The 14,795-nt window shown below is 37.4% G+C and overlaps 1 protein-coding gene across 1 annotated transcript in view; it reads right to left on the bottom strand.

Annotated features, from left to right (window-relative positions):
* Positions 1 to 3,372: 3,372 nt before the first annotated feature.
* The window catches only part of DARS1 (aspartyl-tRNA synthetase 1), a 36,592-nt gene continuing 25,169 nt past the window's right edge, over positions 3,373 to 14,795 (bottom strand). Inside the window, exons 8-16 of the mRNA XM_036386766.2 lie at positions 11,323 to 11,434; positions 9,427 to 9,561; positions 8,464 to 8,611; positions 7,399 to 7,545; positions 6,353 to 6,395; positions 5,624 to 5,704; positions 5,028 to 5,139; positions 4,581 to 4,652; positions 3,373 to 3,788 (exon numbers count right to left, since the gene is read on the bottom strand). Coding sequence (XP_036242659.1) covers positions 3,697 to 3,788; positions 4,581 to 4,652; positions 5,028 to 5,139; positions 5,624 to 5,704; positions 6,353 to 6,395; positions 7,399 to 7,545; positions 8,464 to 8,611; positions 9,427 to 9,561; positions 11,323 to 11,434 — 942 coding nt within the window. The 3' untranslated portion in view covers positions 3,373 to 3,696. The remainder of the gene's footprint in view (positions 3,789 to 4,580; positions 4,653 to 5,027; positions 5,140 to 5,623; positions 5,705 to 6,352; positions 6,396 to 7,398; positions 7,546 to 8,463; positions 8,612 to 9,426; positions 9,562 to 11,322; positions 11,435 to 14,795) is intronic.

Here is a 14,795-nt window from a genome sequence, read left to right on the forward strand (position 1 = left end):
ACCGCTGAAGAATGCCCAAGCCAGGGAATCCCCACCATGTGAACAGGAGGCACTTGGGCAGCTGCTCACAGAGGAGACCCATGCCATGGAGCATCTCCAGCTTCTGAAGAACTGGCCCAGGTGGAAAGGGTGTAAACTACACCAGGTGAGGGTCTGGACACAGTCTGGACACTTGGCTCCTCATTGGCACCACTGCAGGATGGTTGAAGGCAACATTTGCCAAGCGGTGCCATGGCTGACAGCCATTCCCGAATGGCAGCTGCTGGCACACGGTGCCTGCCAGCAGGAACCGCTTCAACATCTATGAAAAATTGCTTACAATTGCTCTGCCACCTGCAAAGTCATTAATCTCTGCCTAAACTGGGAATTTTGGTGTAATTATAGCAGTTAAGGGCTCTTTCTCAGTTTTGAAACCCTTTCAGAAGTGCCAGCAGCAGCAGCCTCCTGCAGCAGTGTTTGTTCATGTCACAGCACACTTGCCATATAACAAACAGAGACTTAACTGCAAAATAGTAAGTGAGAGATTGTAGAACTAATTTGGTAATTTTTAAAACACTTGTGAGTAAATTCCATTTTTTGTGAGATAATACTTGGAAAAATGCACACAGTTGGTTGTGAGATTTGTTTTAAAAGAAATAATCCATCCTTCTCTCAAAAAAGAATCTACAATTACCCAAAGAAGAAACAATAAATAATTAAAATATGTTTGGGGAAGTTTCTGGAACCCCAGTGTGAACCCGAGTCCATGGCAGCCATATGGTGTTCCACAATGGATATAGTCAAGGCATTCTCCTCCATCCTTTACTTTCACATTGAGTGGTGTCCAATATGCCTGGAATTGACAGGCACCAGGTGAAAGCACCAAGTTTTCCTGCTTTTTTTCTTCCCTTCCTCCTGCCCTGGCCCAGTGGGCAGGGAGCAAGCAGCTGTGAGGTGCAGCCCACCAGGGTTATCCCAGCAGGTGTGGGCAGCCATGGGGAGCCAGGCCTGCATTTGGCTGCCAAAAGAACAGCCTGAGTCCTCTTTCCCACTGGGCAGAATCAGACAGCTCAGTGAACACAGATGGGTTTTCAGAGGGAAATGGTGCAGTTAAACTTCAGAAGCAAACTGAAGCTTTGTGTTTGTTCTGAGCAGACTCCCTGGCTACCCTAAACAATATGCTTTATAGTTCCTTAAAACACTGCACTATTGTAATTACCATCTGTATATAATGAAAGAAAACAAAACCAAAACCATTTTACCTGGTGAAGAAGCAGCAGCAATGTGGATTCCTTGTAAACTGGTAAACTTCCTGCAAGTTACTGGAAATAAAGGACAGTACATGTTTTACTTTTCCAGAACTATTGCAGCAGACTTGAAACCTATCAAAACACCATAAAGGTCTTCTAGACCTCTATTATTTGCAGGGTTTCAAACTAAGTTCTAGCACTGTGCAGCTCCCACTAAAGTATCCTGTTAAGATGACATTTAGGACAAATGCTTTTTGTATTTTGATTTATGATCATAATTATTTTCTGTTAGCTAAGAAAGGCTGCATGAATGGATTGAGCAGACAAAGGAATCAGGGCTTCTATCCGAATTCTTGTTCTTGTGCAGTTACTGTGAATAAATGAAGGTACAGCATGAGTTTGAATAACTCCTAAAATAGTTGGTATAAGCACAGTTGTTACAGGCATGTATGCACAAAACTTGCTGCCAAATCTAGAGCAAGAAACAGCACCCAGGATATTTTTTTGTAGACAGGAAATTTAAGTCTGTAATTTTGCTCCTGGTTAGAAGAATGCACATCCGAAGTGGAATATATTACCAGTTCTGTATGAACAAAGGTAATTAAATTAAATTCATTCCAGTTGGCTTAGCTAAGTAAACAACTATTTTGAAACTTGGATTCATCAGTAGTAAATCTGTGACAATCAGCTGTGTTTATAATCCACTTAGCTTTGCAAAGTGTACAACTGGTTACAGTGTAAGATTTTCAAGTTAATAATTTGGGGAAGATTCCACAGTAAATTAATTACAACAAATTCATAAGCAAAGCTGCTAAGTGTTATTCCTTGAATTGTATGACTTCTAAACAAAGTTTAGCTTCTAAATTCCAGTACTTTACCTGACTGACCTTTAGTATGATTATTTTCTAATGGAGAACTCTTGTCATAAGACATTAAAATTAAGTCTTGTTCAATGGCAGCTGCAAACATGATTTGCCCTTTTGTGAAACTCTACACAATTTATACACAGCCTCACTGACCTTTCTGTAGCATAACCAGTATGTGACTTCTCTGACATTTAAAAATCAAGGTAGCAACAATAACACAGACTATCCACACCGTACCTCCTACTGAAAGCTTGATCATATAAAATGTTAAACAAAAATTAGGTCAGGAACTACAAATATGTATGAATATTAGAACAACTATTGCAGTACCCAAGTCAGGAATTTAATCTTTTGCTCTTTGGTAGCAACACTTACAAAATGGTTTAAATTTGAAAACCAACTCTCAGATGCAGTCTACAAAAGGAAGTTTCAGTTCACTGGTGCCTCTCCAAATGCAGGGAATATTCTCTGGCTTGGGAGGAGGAGGATGACAAGAAGTAGCTTTGTGCACTGCTGCAAATTGAGGAGTTCAAGTAAATGAATAATCTGAGAAAAAGTATGGCTAGAAAGAATTTCAGAAGTACTCTGACTTACAGAAACACTCAATTTCTCTAAGTGTACAAAGTTGGGCCATTCACAGCATTTATAAATTAAAAAAAAACCACCCTGAAATAGATTGGCTTACATAATTTAGGGTTTTTTTCCTTTGGTAGAAGATGCATGAAATCCTTGTTTTGTTTGTTTTATCAGAGGCTGGGTCAGGCAGGAAAACACATGACTTGCTCTCAAGCTGACTACCCATTTATTTTCTGAGAATATTATATATCCTTTGTGTATTCCATGAGAATGTCTAAACTTGCAACCATTCTCAAATAGTTACATAAAATAAAGACCAAGCCTATGGCTTTTATACAACTTTCAAAAAAATGGGGAGAAAATAGAAAATAAATTTAAACTTCAGACAGTTATTACATCAGTAAAAAAAAAAACAACCAAAAAAAGCCTTATTGATTCATTATTTTGTGAGGATACAAAGAAAAAACCCAGACAGATTTGTATCTAATTTACTTTGAGAGCTTTATTTCAACCTATTTTAACAACTTCTTATGAAGATTTCTTGTTAAGAACATTCTCACCTGCTTCCCCTACCTGACACTCATGTAAATTATCAACTGGCTGGTTCTCCAGAGTTTTAAATTGCAAGCATCCAGTCACTTTATCTTGGAGCCAGTACTTCAGAATATTCAATCTTGCTGACATAAGTGGAAAATGCAAAATGGTTATTGCATAATTTATTAAAATGTTTAGAAAAATGATACAATTTAATGTGGCACTAAAACACTAATTCAAAGTATCCCATTTTCATTAAAAACATGTAGTTGGCAATACAAAGAGTCTTGATCTGTTAAAATATTTCCCTTTAAATAAACAACTAAGGATAAAAAAAATTACTGTGGCACTTAATAAAGGAGAATTTTGTTTTTAATTGCATATCATAATGCTCAAATCAATCAATACACGTTCATCAGCAGCAGGGGCTATGCCTGCAGTCAGATCCTGTTTGCAGGGCAGAGCATTCCCAACTCTCAGAGCAGCTCCTGTCAGGGCGTCAGGCGTTTGGGATCCCTCGGGAACATGGAGGTCTGACGGACGTTGTGCAGCCCCAGGTACAGCATGGTTACCCTCTCCAGCCCTACAGCACATGAAAACAGCCCATCAGCACCAAGAGCCTTTGTTCAAAACCCCAAAGGAGCTGCAGGTCCTTCCCAGCTGGAGCCAGCCTCACACAGCCCATCAGACAGGCACTTCCTAATCCTTGGGGCTATAAGCACCCCAGCCATGATGGGTGGAACCCAGATGCACACTTGTTTTTCCACACAGCTCCTAAGTTAAGGTTTCCACCTGGAACAGCTTGAACCCAGCATTAATTCTCACAGCCTCTCCTGTTTGGTGGGTACTTTGCCATGAAGACCATCTACTCTGAAGAGAAGATGCAACTTCAGCTTCCTTGATGTCATTCTGACTGCCCTAAATTATTTTGGATTACCTGCAAATGTTGCATGATCTCAAATAGATGAAGATCATCAAATACACAGAGACCAGTGGCTGCTGGTATGAGGATGACTTTGATAAGTCCATACATAATACACTATTTTCTTGCTTCCTTAAATTTTCCTCAGAGGTCAAATTTGAAAGTGATGTGCCTGGCAAGGGATCACTTTTCTTGTGATCACCTTCTTTTTAAACTCACCAGACTGTGCCATCAGTATTTTGCCTATTTATTTTATGATGATCTTTCAATTTGAACTTCTCTCCTTAAATTCTCCAGGAAAAAAGCCCCACAAATACTGACCTAAGTAAAGGTCACTATTTGTGACCTCATATAGCAACCTAACAAGGTCACTACTCAGAATTTTGTACTGAGCTCTGCTTGGGACTGAGCAGTTTAAGTTAAGCTCAGGCTAAACAAAAACCAGATACTCACCTATTCCACCACCTGCGTGTGGAGGTGCACCAAACCGAAAGGAGTCAATATAAGCCTTTATTTTCTCCAAATCTAGAAAAAAAAAAATTGGTTTCTCACCTGCTCAATGAACCCTAAGCCAAACAGACAAGTGAATGAAGGACTAAAAGAACAACAAAAAAATTGCAAACTAAGTGTGATTTTACTCATTGAACATGTAAATTGTCCAGAGCTATCTAGAATTTATGACTGTAACAGTTTTATGATATAATTTTATTAATAACTATTCAACAAGGTGTTGCTGGAAGACTCAGTAGTTTCTTAATACCTCACTCTAGATGGTTAAACACAATTAGATGGTTTAACAGAACTCTGATTTTACCACTCATATAACAAGTTCTACCCCAAATTCTTCCTGTAAAGGACACAAATCAAGTCAGACTTATGTTCTTTTAAATTGCTTGTTACCAATGCCATGATGCTTGGCTCTTTCTGTCAGCAGCTGGGGGTCATGAATTCTCTGAGCTCCAGACAAGATCTCTTCCCCTCTCATGAACATGTCATACGAGTTAGAGGTTTTCTGGAAACACAAAAAGGAGTTTATTTCCTACCTACAGTTCCACAGTTTGCAAATATTTACCTCTCGATAACTTAATTTTCTGATATCCAAAGCTGTTAAAAAAGCCAATTTTTGCCTAAAGTGTCTGCTGCCCTGGAAGAACGTTTCTGCCAATTTTCAGTGATGGCAGCAGGGTTTGACCATGGAGATCTCTTCATAAAGCTCTCCTAGTTTTTGCTCATTTCTTTCTGGTATGTTTGCACCAGTGAAGAGTAACTGAAAACATCTGACAAGTCATGTAACCCTGACCTGCTCTTATCATAATTTTAATTATAGCAAGGCTGGAACTAAATGATCTTTAAGGTCCCTTCCAACCCACACCATTCAATGATTTTGTGGTCATATTAATATGCTTTATCTGTATTATCAAGTTATTGCTACATGGAATAATTGAAACTAAAAAAAAGAAAAAATCCCACTGAGAACAACAAGGAATTTTACTTACAGGGTTGGCTGGGTCTGGCATTGTATAAAAAGGCCTCACAGCAAGAGGATATTTGTCAAGAATGTAGAAGTCTGTGTCGTACTGTATAAGTAATTTAGAATAGTTAATACAAGAGAAAACTACATAAAAAACAAATTACAAGAGAAAGACAGAACCAATGAATCTTTGAAATAAAATGAAAACAAATTTCCCAAGAGCTTCCCACAATATAGTCTAAGTTATCAATAGAAGTGGTGCATTCTTTCTCAGTTTTTCAATACTATTTCTAGTGAAACTTACAAATGTTGAACAGTAAAATGTGTTGCTGTAACACATTTTGCTGTAACACAATGTGGGGTTTTTCCCCCCAAAGGTCTCATCTTCTCCTATAGATTTTGTTAGAATCTGGTTTGCTTTTTGCTTTTCTTTTAAAGTCTCCTAAGAAGTGGCTTTGGAACATACTAGCCTGTTTGGTGTCCTCAGTACAACATATGATAGAAATAAATATAAAAGATTGAAAGTGGTTTGAAACAGCTTATTAACGACAAAGACAAAACTGATGGTAAATGAAATACACAGCACCAAAATAGGAATGCAGTCAATTAAAAAATGGCACTAACCACCTCTTCACAACTTCTGCATGTTCTGAGGTACTGTTTACATGTAGGTATTTACACCAACCCTGTGACTCTCCATAGTATCAGGTTTCAGATTCAGTGACAAATTTATTTACTCTGAAATAATTGTTACCTTTTCCTTTACCAGGCGTCCCAGGAGCTTTTCATTAGGTGTGCTGAAAAAGATTATCATCATTAAAATGAAATGATTTGAACTTGTACTGATGATATACTTCACAAAGCCCAAAAGATTACAGCTACAGAGCTGCTGCACCCTGACCCTTACAAAATCTAGCACTTGTTTCTGACTGTTTTGGGTTGTGCACACAGAAATTGCAAAATAAAGTATGTTTGTTTGTTTCTAAATACTTGGTATTGGTCCTAGAAATCCCATAAATTAACTGACACCTAAAAATATTCTTGCTCTAAATGTAACTTCTTCCTAGTTACCATATTCTGATTACTAAAGAAGTGTGTACTCTATTTCCTATTGCCATACATCTTGTGTCTGACACAGTAAGTGAGAACCACATGAACATTTGTTGAGGAAATGATTTTCCTCCATCAAACTCTTATGATGGAAACTTTATTTGGTGCACAGATCATTTAACTTAAAATCACAAATTTTAGGACCCTAATAGTCCTGGATATATTATGGAGAAGAACAGAAATGTTTTAATTCATTAAATGTCCTTAGTAATGTTTATATTAAACTGCTAATTAAACCATCTCTCAGTAAATCAATGGGAATTCATCAAGATTGTTTAATCATTTTCCTGAGAGATGGAAAAAAGAAATGGAAAGGTGTTACTTAAAAGAAAGACCTTAAGGCAGCAGCATCTTTTTGTTTAATCCTATTCAAAGAGACGTGACAATTCACGTGAAGGACTGCAGTTGCTGGACAAACAAACACTTCTCTTCCTTAGAAGGTTCAAGTTGCTCTCACTTTATGTTGACAGTTATTTTTTGTCAGATTTCACAGTTTGTACCTATAGTCTACGTTAAAAGAAAGGATTATTTTCATATCCACTCATTTACTTGTCAAGAGATCTGCACAGAAGTGCTGTTTATTCCTCTAAAAGCTGTGGCTCCTTATCGAGGGCTGTCAGGTGCTCAGTACAAAAGTGACACTTCACTGCCACTTTGCCAAGACTGACACAGTTACATCCTGTCAAGTACCTGAGATCCTCTTCATCACCCATCTCCACACCAGCCTCCCGAAGCATGGCCACACCTTCACGGTATTCCAGCCTCAGAGTTGGCTCCAAAAACTTAAATGGCTCACATGGGAACTGTTTGCTCACTGTCTGAATTTCAGTTTGGAATCTACAGATAAAGAAACAAGAACAGAAGCCAAATACAAAATAGTCAAGAACTTGCACCTAGTAATGATTTTGTGATTTTGCCACAAGAGGTCCCTCTTGCAACATAAAACCTGTATTAAAACCACTTCAGGAGAAATTCTGTAATGAATTGTCTCAACAAAGTTAATGCATATACTTCACTAATGTTAATATTTTACTACTACTTCTGTTTAATCCCTCTTGTAGGAAATAATCGACTCAGTCAAATTTTCACAGTAAAGACACCGAAATCACCCCTTAGATGTGCAGTATTTACCTGGGTTCTTGTTTGATTTGAGTAATATTCAAATATATACAAGAAATTTCCTTCTGGACAGACAAAGATTTGCATATCTGCTGGCAAAACAGTCTAATTTGTAAGCAAATGGACACCACTTCCTAAACGTCTAGCCTGACTTTTTAATGAGTTAGACTGTGAATAATGGAAAATAATCCTTGCTGTTATCATGGAACAAATGCAGGCTGGTCGAATCACTTTTATTCAAGAAAACTTTCTTATATAGTAAATATTAAAATAATTTTTGAAACAGACCAATCTACCAGTAGTGGCAAAAAAAGAGGACATTTTAAATTAAGGATGGATCAATTATCTCAGCAAGTGCTTTCAACAGCAGGCAGCAAGTTTCTTAGTGCAAGCCAGCATGCTCCAGGAGATGCTAAAAGTAGTTTACTGGCCTATGGCTTCAGTGAACCTTAGAAGTCAGGCACAAAGAAGTAGTTAAGAGCAAAGCAAAAATCTGTTTCAAAGTTGTGTTGTAAATCAGATTACCAATGATTATCTGATAAACTGAGGACAAAAGGCTGGTCTACTTCATTCCACAGTGCAAGAGATGTCAAACAAAGAAAGTTGCTCATTAAAAGAAGGAAATGCTTTTATTACCTTTCCTGAAGCCCTTTGAATATCTGCACCAAGGTATCTGCAATCTCATCTACCACTTCATGATAGTGATAATTAAAAGCCATTTCAATATCCAGACCAACAAACTCAGTCAGGTGTCTGTGTGTATTGGAGTCCTCAGCTCTAAATACTGTAAAATTAAACAACAGAAATTCTAACTGACCTGAAATTATCATTTCAGTTGGAAAAATAACAATCATCATTTGGATTAGAAAGACACAAATATAACTAACAACCTCAGAGCACCATTTGTAACAGTGACAGCATTACTGCAGCTGTGGTACAGACAGACACAACCCACAGAGAGGCAGTGTCTCTGCTTAGATGGACAAACTTGAGTGGAAAAAACAGACAAGCTTTTAAGTACACAAGAACTTCAGATTTGAAAACTGCCTTTTTCAGAGGAAATGGACTTGTAGAGTGCGTGTCTTCTGGGATAGGTACGAGTCTAATATAAACACATCTTCCCACAAACCATGACTCATCTGTTAGCGATTAACAAGAAATTTGACCTTCTGAATTACCTGGAATTTTTTCTTTTGTTTTGTTTTATACATTGTTATTGACTTGCTTTCAGCATTTAGAGGTTAGGTATCTTTAAACCACTTGAAGTCTTTGAAGAAAACGACTGTATTACCACTTAAAGAAGCCATGTCCTATCAGCATTTAATAAACAGAGCATAGGACTGGAAATCATTCCTTTTTTAGTATTTACTGACAATTAAAAGTAAGCTTGTTCTCAGTAATGTTGTTCGGTACATATACAGCAACTTCTGTGCCAACTTTACTGTCATCAGTTGCCTCAACTGAAATTTGGTTTGGCAAGTGAAACTACAGCAAGTGAAACTATTCAAAGCTTTAGTGTGTGTGTGTTATCTTACTTGTACCACAGGTGCTAAAACCAGGGCACACTTCACACGTTGCATAAAACCAAGCTTTTCTTACCTGGCCCAACGCAGAACACCTTTTCAAAGTCAGCACATATACACATCTGCTTATACAGCTGTGGGGACTGAGCCAGGTAGGCACTGGTTTTGAAGTAGGATACAGTAAATACATTGGCTCCTCCTTCACTGGCAGCTAGAAAGCAAGTGCTTTTATAAGGAATTATTGTAATGAAATGAAGCAGTTATTATAATAAAAATGTAAAAAAATCAGTTAGAGGTAGAATGATAGATTATTGGTCTTTTAAAGATCAGAAAGAGATTTTTCTTCAAAACATACTAGAGGAAAAAGATATATTTGCATCCATCCATTCATGCCAAGGTAAATTTTGCAGCTCAGGATTGTCATACCTTGCCTTGAATTTCTGCAAATTTAGCTGCTTAAATGTTCCTGTTTCAGCTGACCTTCACCTTAGAGTGAGAACAGCAGAGAACACATATCTGTACTAACACATCTACCTTCACCCCCACATTTCTGTGGAAACCAATCTCTGACAGTGGCTCAGGCTGCCAGGGGTTCAGTGCAGAGCCTGAGGCCCAAGTGCATATCCTGTTTTGCCAGGACCATCCTCTGTAACTGAAGGCACAAATATCTCTCACAGCCAATCCCAGATTTACCAGAGGGCATGAGCCAAAGCTATAAAGCTTTTTCTCAGTTTGAGGCAATTTTCATAGATAGCTATAGGAACAAGGATCACATGCATTTCCCTTACTGCAAAGCACCTACCAAAACCGCATCACTTCACCTTGCCAATTCCCAGTGTGTGACATGAGAGGTGCAGTGGCCTAACACAGGTAACTTTTAAAAACCTCAAATCTTAAAACAGTTATGATGTTTAAATTGGAAATTTAGTAAGGATTGCATTGACTTGACTTAGTTAATTTTACAAAATACAGTCTCATCCAAACAATGGGATGCTTGCTTGCCTCCAATGGGACACTGCACACTTCCTCAAAGGTCCTACAAAACTACCTGGAAGGCTTTTAGCACTTCATACTATATAACTATCTCTGTAAGAAAAAGTCATGCAATCTTCTAGTTCAATGACACTTTTCATGTGTCATTGAAAGACCAGCTGCTTACATGCATTTTGTTAAAAAGCTCACTTTTTATCTCAATCAAGAGATGTCTTCCAAAATATAAATACAGAAGCATAAAATTCTGTAAGCAAGATGTGCACTTTATGAGTGTACATACAATAACACAGTAACACAATGTTCTGCTCTGATTTTCCATGCCATGTATCTAAGTGGCATCAACAAAACCTCAAAGAGCACCAATAAGATGGAAGGAAAACCTCCATCAGTAAATCAAGCCATTGGACTTCTGAAAATAATACAGCAAATCAAAAGAACTAGAAGTAGTATCTACATTTCAGACTTTAAGGCTGAAGCTGTTATTCCACATTTCCAAAAAGAAAAAGGTCTACCATATTCTATTCTGCCACATTCTAATTGCTAAAGAAGTGACAAATTGTGCCATATAATGGCATCATATTTTATACCACGTTTGTTGCAACATCTTCATGATGGAATATGCTTTTAATCTAAATTAGACTGCGTTTTTTCAATACTGAGAATGGAACAGGCAGTGCTCAACACTGAGAACACTGATCTGAAGAATAATGCATATGATCAGAACGAAACATTCATATGCATTGCAAACTACATCAATCAGGTGTATATATATAATTTTTCTTGTCATTCTTTTAATAGCTTAAGTCAGGAGGAAAGTAAAGACCAACTCTGACACCTGCTAGAAGTTTGCTATGTTGCATCTAGGCTAGAAAGAAAATTTATGTTTTTTAAATAAAAAGTACTAAATTTTTGTCAGATAGGTACACTGAGGAACTACAAAAGAAGCACACCTGTAGCTGCTGGATCACATATACAATACCTGAAATGATTTTGGGAGTCTGAATTTCCACAAATCCCTTGCGAATAAGAGTTTCTCGGAAAAGCTGACAAATACCAGACTGAAGGCAGAAGATTGCCTGACTAGTGGAGGTCTACAAGAAGAAGATAAAATAATGAATCCTATGTTAGTTTTTCCTGACTCTATTACTTCTTCTGGACAGCTGGAAGGATGAATTCCTTCTCTCAGGAATACCTGATTATTGTATCTGCCTAAACAGTGAGAAGTGTGAATCCATAATTGTCTGTTACACAGAAGGAAACAGGAAAGGAAGTCAGAGAAATTAATTTCAATTTATAGCATATTCAGTTATAAATGAGGCACTACGGTCAATTCTACATTTAAAAAAAACCCCTGATTTATGAGAAGTGCTTCTGCAAATAAAGGTTTTTACAGTAAGAAATTGAATAAAAGTACTAAATATATTAAAAAGCTTTCAGCACATGGAACTAGAACAGCTGCAGAACACAGGAGATGACAAAAGCAAAGCCATTAATAACTTACATAAGGTAGAAACATCTGTCTCTTAAAGACCACCAAATACAATGCTTTTCATGTAAAAACACAGCCACATCTTAGCCATGTACAACACTGACACAAAAACATCCAAAAGCCAAGGTCTACACTTCCAACATTTAAGCAGCCCAGATAACACCTGTTGATATGAACTGCAGTTCTTCTGTCTTTTTTCACCTTACTTTAAAAGTAAATTTAGCTGAAAACAGAAGCAGATTTAACTGAATTGATATTTTTTTTTTTTTTTTTTTGTTTTGTTTTGTTTTGTTTATGCATGTGAAACAACTGAGCTCCTCATCTGGGTTAGCAAATACCTGCACTAAACATTCCTGGAACACTTTTGGCATAAAGAATAAAACAACCACCTTAGTGACTGTTGCAAAGACTGCAAGGTGTCAGCACTGAAACCATATCTGATTTAGTGCTTTCAGCATCTCAAATGTGACACTGAACAACCTAAAAGGGTACAAAAAAACCAACAAGTTCCTGCAAACGAGCAAGAGAACGGTTCTTTACGACAACCTGCGTCACAACACTGTTTACTTCTCTTTCTGAACAGCACCCAGCTCCTCAGTCAGGGTAAGAAAGGCCTTGTGGGCTTTTTCACATGACTCCTCTAGCAAACCACAAAACAAAAAACCCTCAACCAAAACAAACTATATAAGCAGCCAAATTTAGACAGACAGTCAGTAGAAACGCTGAAATAAGGCTACAGCCATCTTCATCTCTGCAAGATAAAGACATCCCTTTACCAAGAGACCCAAAGAGAAAGTGCAGTAATAATGCAGTTCTGGAGCTGTTTGCAGTTATTTGCTGTTTTAGCTGACCAATGAAATAGTTCATGTGGGTAAGTGGTTGAGACTAGTAAATAATAGCAGTTCTCACTGTCTGATAAACCACACGTCTGATAGACCACAGCCACTACTCAAATTTTCCAAATGAAGGAAATGAGGTTTTGAGCAGCAGTTACAAAAGTACCCTACAAGTTTTTCACCTTTTTCACATTGGTCTCCCAGAATGAGACATATGGTAAGATTCTGCCTGAGTTATGGGCATAATTTGGCATTGTTATATCCAAGTACCAGGATGATTCAAAGGGCTTTTTTCTTCTTAACCATCTCCTACTTGAAAGATGAAAGAGCTGACAACTTTAAGTCACATTTGAGTTTCCCAATAAAGTTTTTGATAAACTAGACACATCTAAAATTGCTAAGAGAGAAGATGTGTAACATTAACATAAAGCAGCATAGAAACAATGCCTCTTCTACCCTTGGTGTGAACCAACAGCAGCTTCATGCCAGAGCAGATGGTAATGCAGTAGTAAGTCAAACAGCCCCGGGAAAAAAAGAAAACTGGTTGCTAAACCAGTCTGAAAGCAATTACATGGTTTGACCTAAAACTGTGCACAGAAACACAACCAGCCAATATCCAACACAGCTCTCCAGTAACAAAGGTTGGTCAGGCAGTAACTCCTCCTGTTCTTTGTAAGGATGCAGGACAAGGATTCTGTCTTCCTAAGCCATCTGTAATAGTAAGTTAGGCTTAGAAATAGCATTTATGAAAGCAGCCAAATTCACAGAACTAGACACTGAAGCTTTTATTTAACTGCAGACCAAGAACAAGCAGCAATTCTCCATACCTCAAATTAGATCTGACAAGACCACTCTTCTTTCACCTAAGGTGGCCGAGTTTCAGTGTCCATTCATTCAGAGACTGCCAACATGGATAACTGTTAGGAATTTGTGATACTGCAGCCTCCTTGCAAGAATTAAACAGACCCACAAGACATGTGAGATAACTCCTAAAGAACTCCATCTGACAATTTGCAGTGGAGTCAAATCAATGACCTCAGAAGTTTTATGTGCCACTACGAAGAAAAAACTTTTCTGATTTAATAACATTCTTTGCACTGGTGTGATGTTCAGAACACAAAGAGAACAAATTCATTTGAAGAAAATAATTCAGTAATAGAGGTGCTGGTGTATATAGCAATGTTTGTACAATGGAAAGTAACACAGTGACAATTTGAGCTTCCACACTTAGGTACAATACAGCAAACTGAGGACAGACAGCTGTCAAAATTAATCGATTTCTACCTTTGCATTAAAATAAGATTTTGCCATGGCATTCTTCTTGTGTAGTGTTTACTCCAATAGGAACCTTTCCATGTACGTACTGACAAACTAGCTTATCTAAGACTATGGCAAAGATAGTCAATATTGCTTCAAGAAGTAATCCAAAACAGAAACAAATTTATGATAATTAAATGCTGTTGCAGTTAACAGTGTTAATGTTTTAATTTGGTCTGCAAAGTTAATTTTACAGAAAAACTCATTATTGTCAAAAATCACCTTTGTTACAGACAGCAGAAGAAAAGTTCAGGGAACAATGCTGAAGTATGAGTTTCAGTTATAACCTCGCTTTAATTTCACCTGTGTGTTTATTATTCAGATGCCATGAAAGAAGACATTAATGATAAAACTGAGCACTACAAGCTTATAAAAACATTTATCACTTTTCCTTTGGCATAATTTGCAGTATCAGAACAACAGGCACATGTGCTGCCAAATGTTTTTCAGTGGAATTGAGGGCAGTTCATACTACCACGATCATATCTCAGAGAGGTGAGACTGACGCACAGACATGAAAAGTTGTGAACTTTTTTACTTTCTCATCAGCAGAATTTGCTTTTCTGTTTGCCTGCTGTAGCTACCTATCTTCCACCAAGAAAAACCATAAATGCATAGTTGGCTAATAATGTAATCTATATTCTTTTAAGTAATATACATTATTTTAAATAATGTAACTAATTTTGCAATTCCTCCACTATATCTAGGACAAGTGAAGGTTTTGCTAGGAAATAGAACTTATCGAAAATAACTTTTTTTTTAACCCCAAGGTGACTGAAGTCAACTTTTATTCAAATTTCAGTATTACTT

This window comes from Molothrus ater, chromosome 7 (genome assembly GCF_012460135.2).
Source record: "Molothrus ater isolate BHLD 08-10-18 breed brown headed cowbird chromosome 7, BPBGC_Mater_1.1, whole genome shotgun sequence".
Classification (NCBI taxonomy): domain Eukaryota; kingdom Metazoa; phylum Chordata; class Aves; order Passeriformes; family Icteridae; genus Molothrus; species Molothrus ater.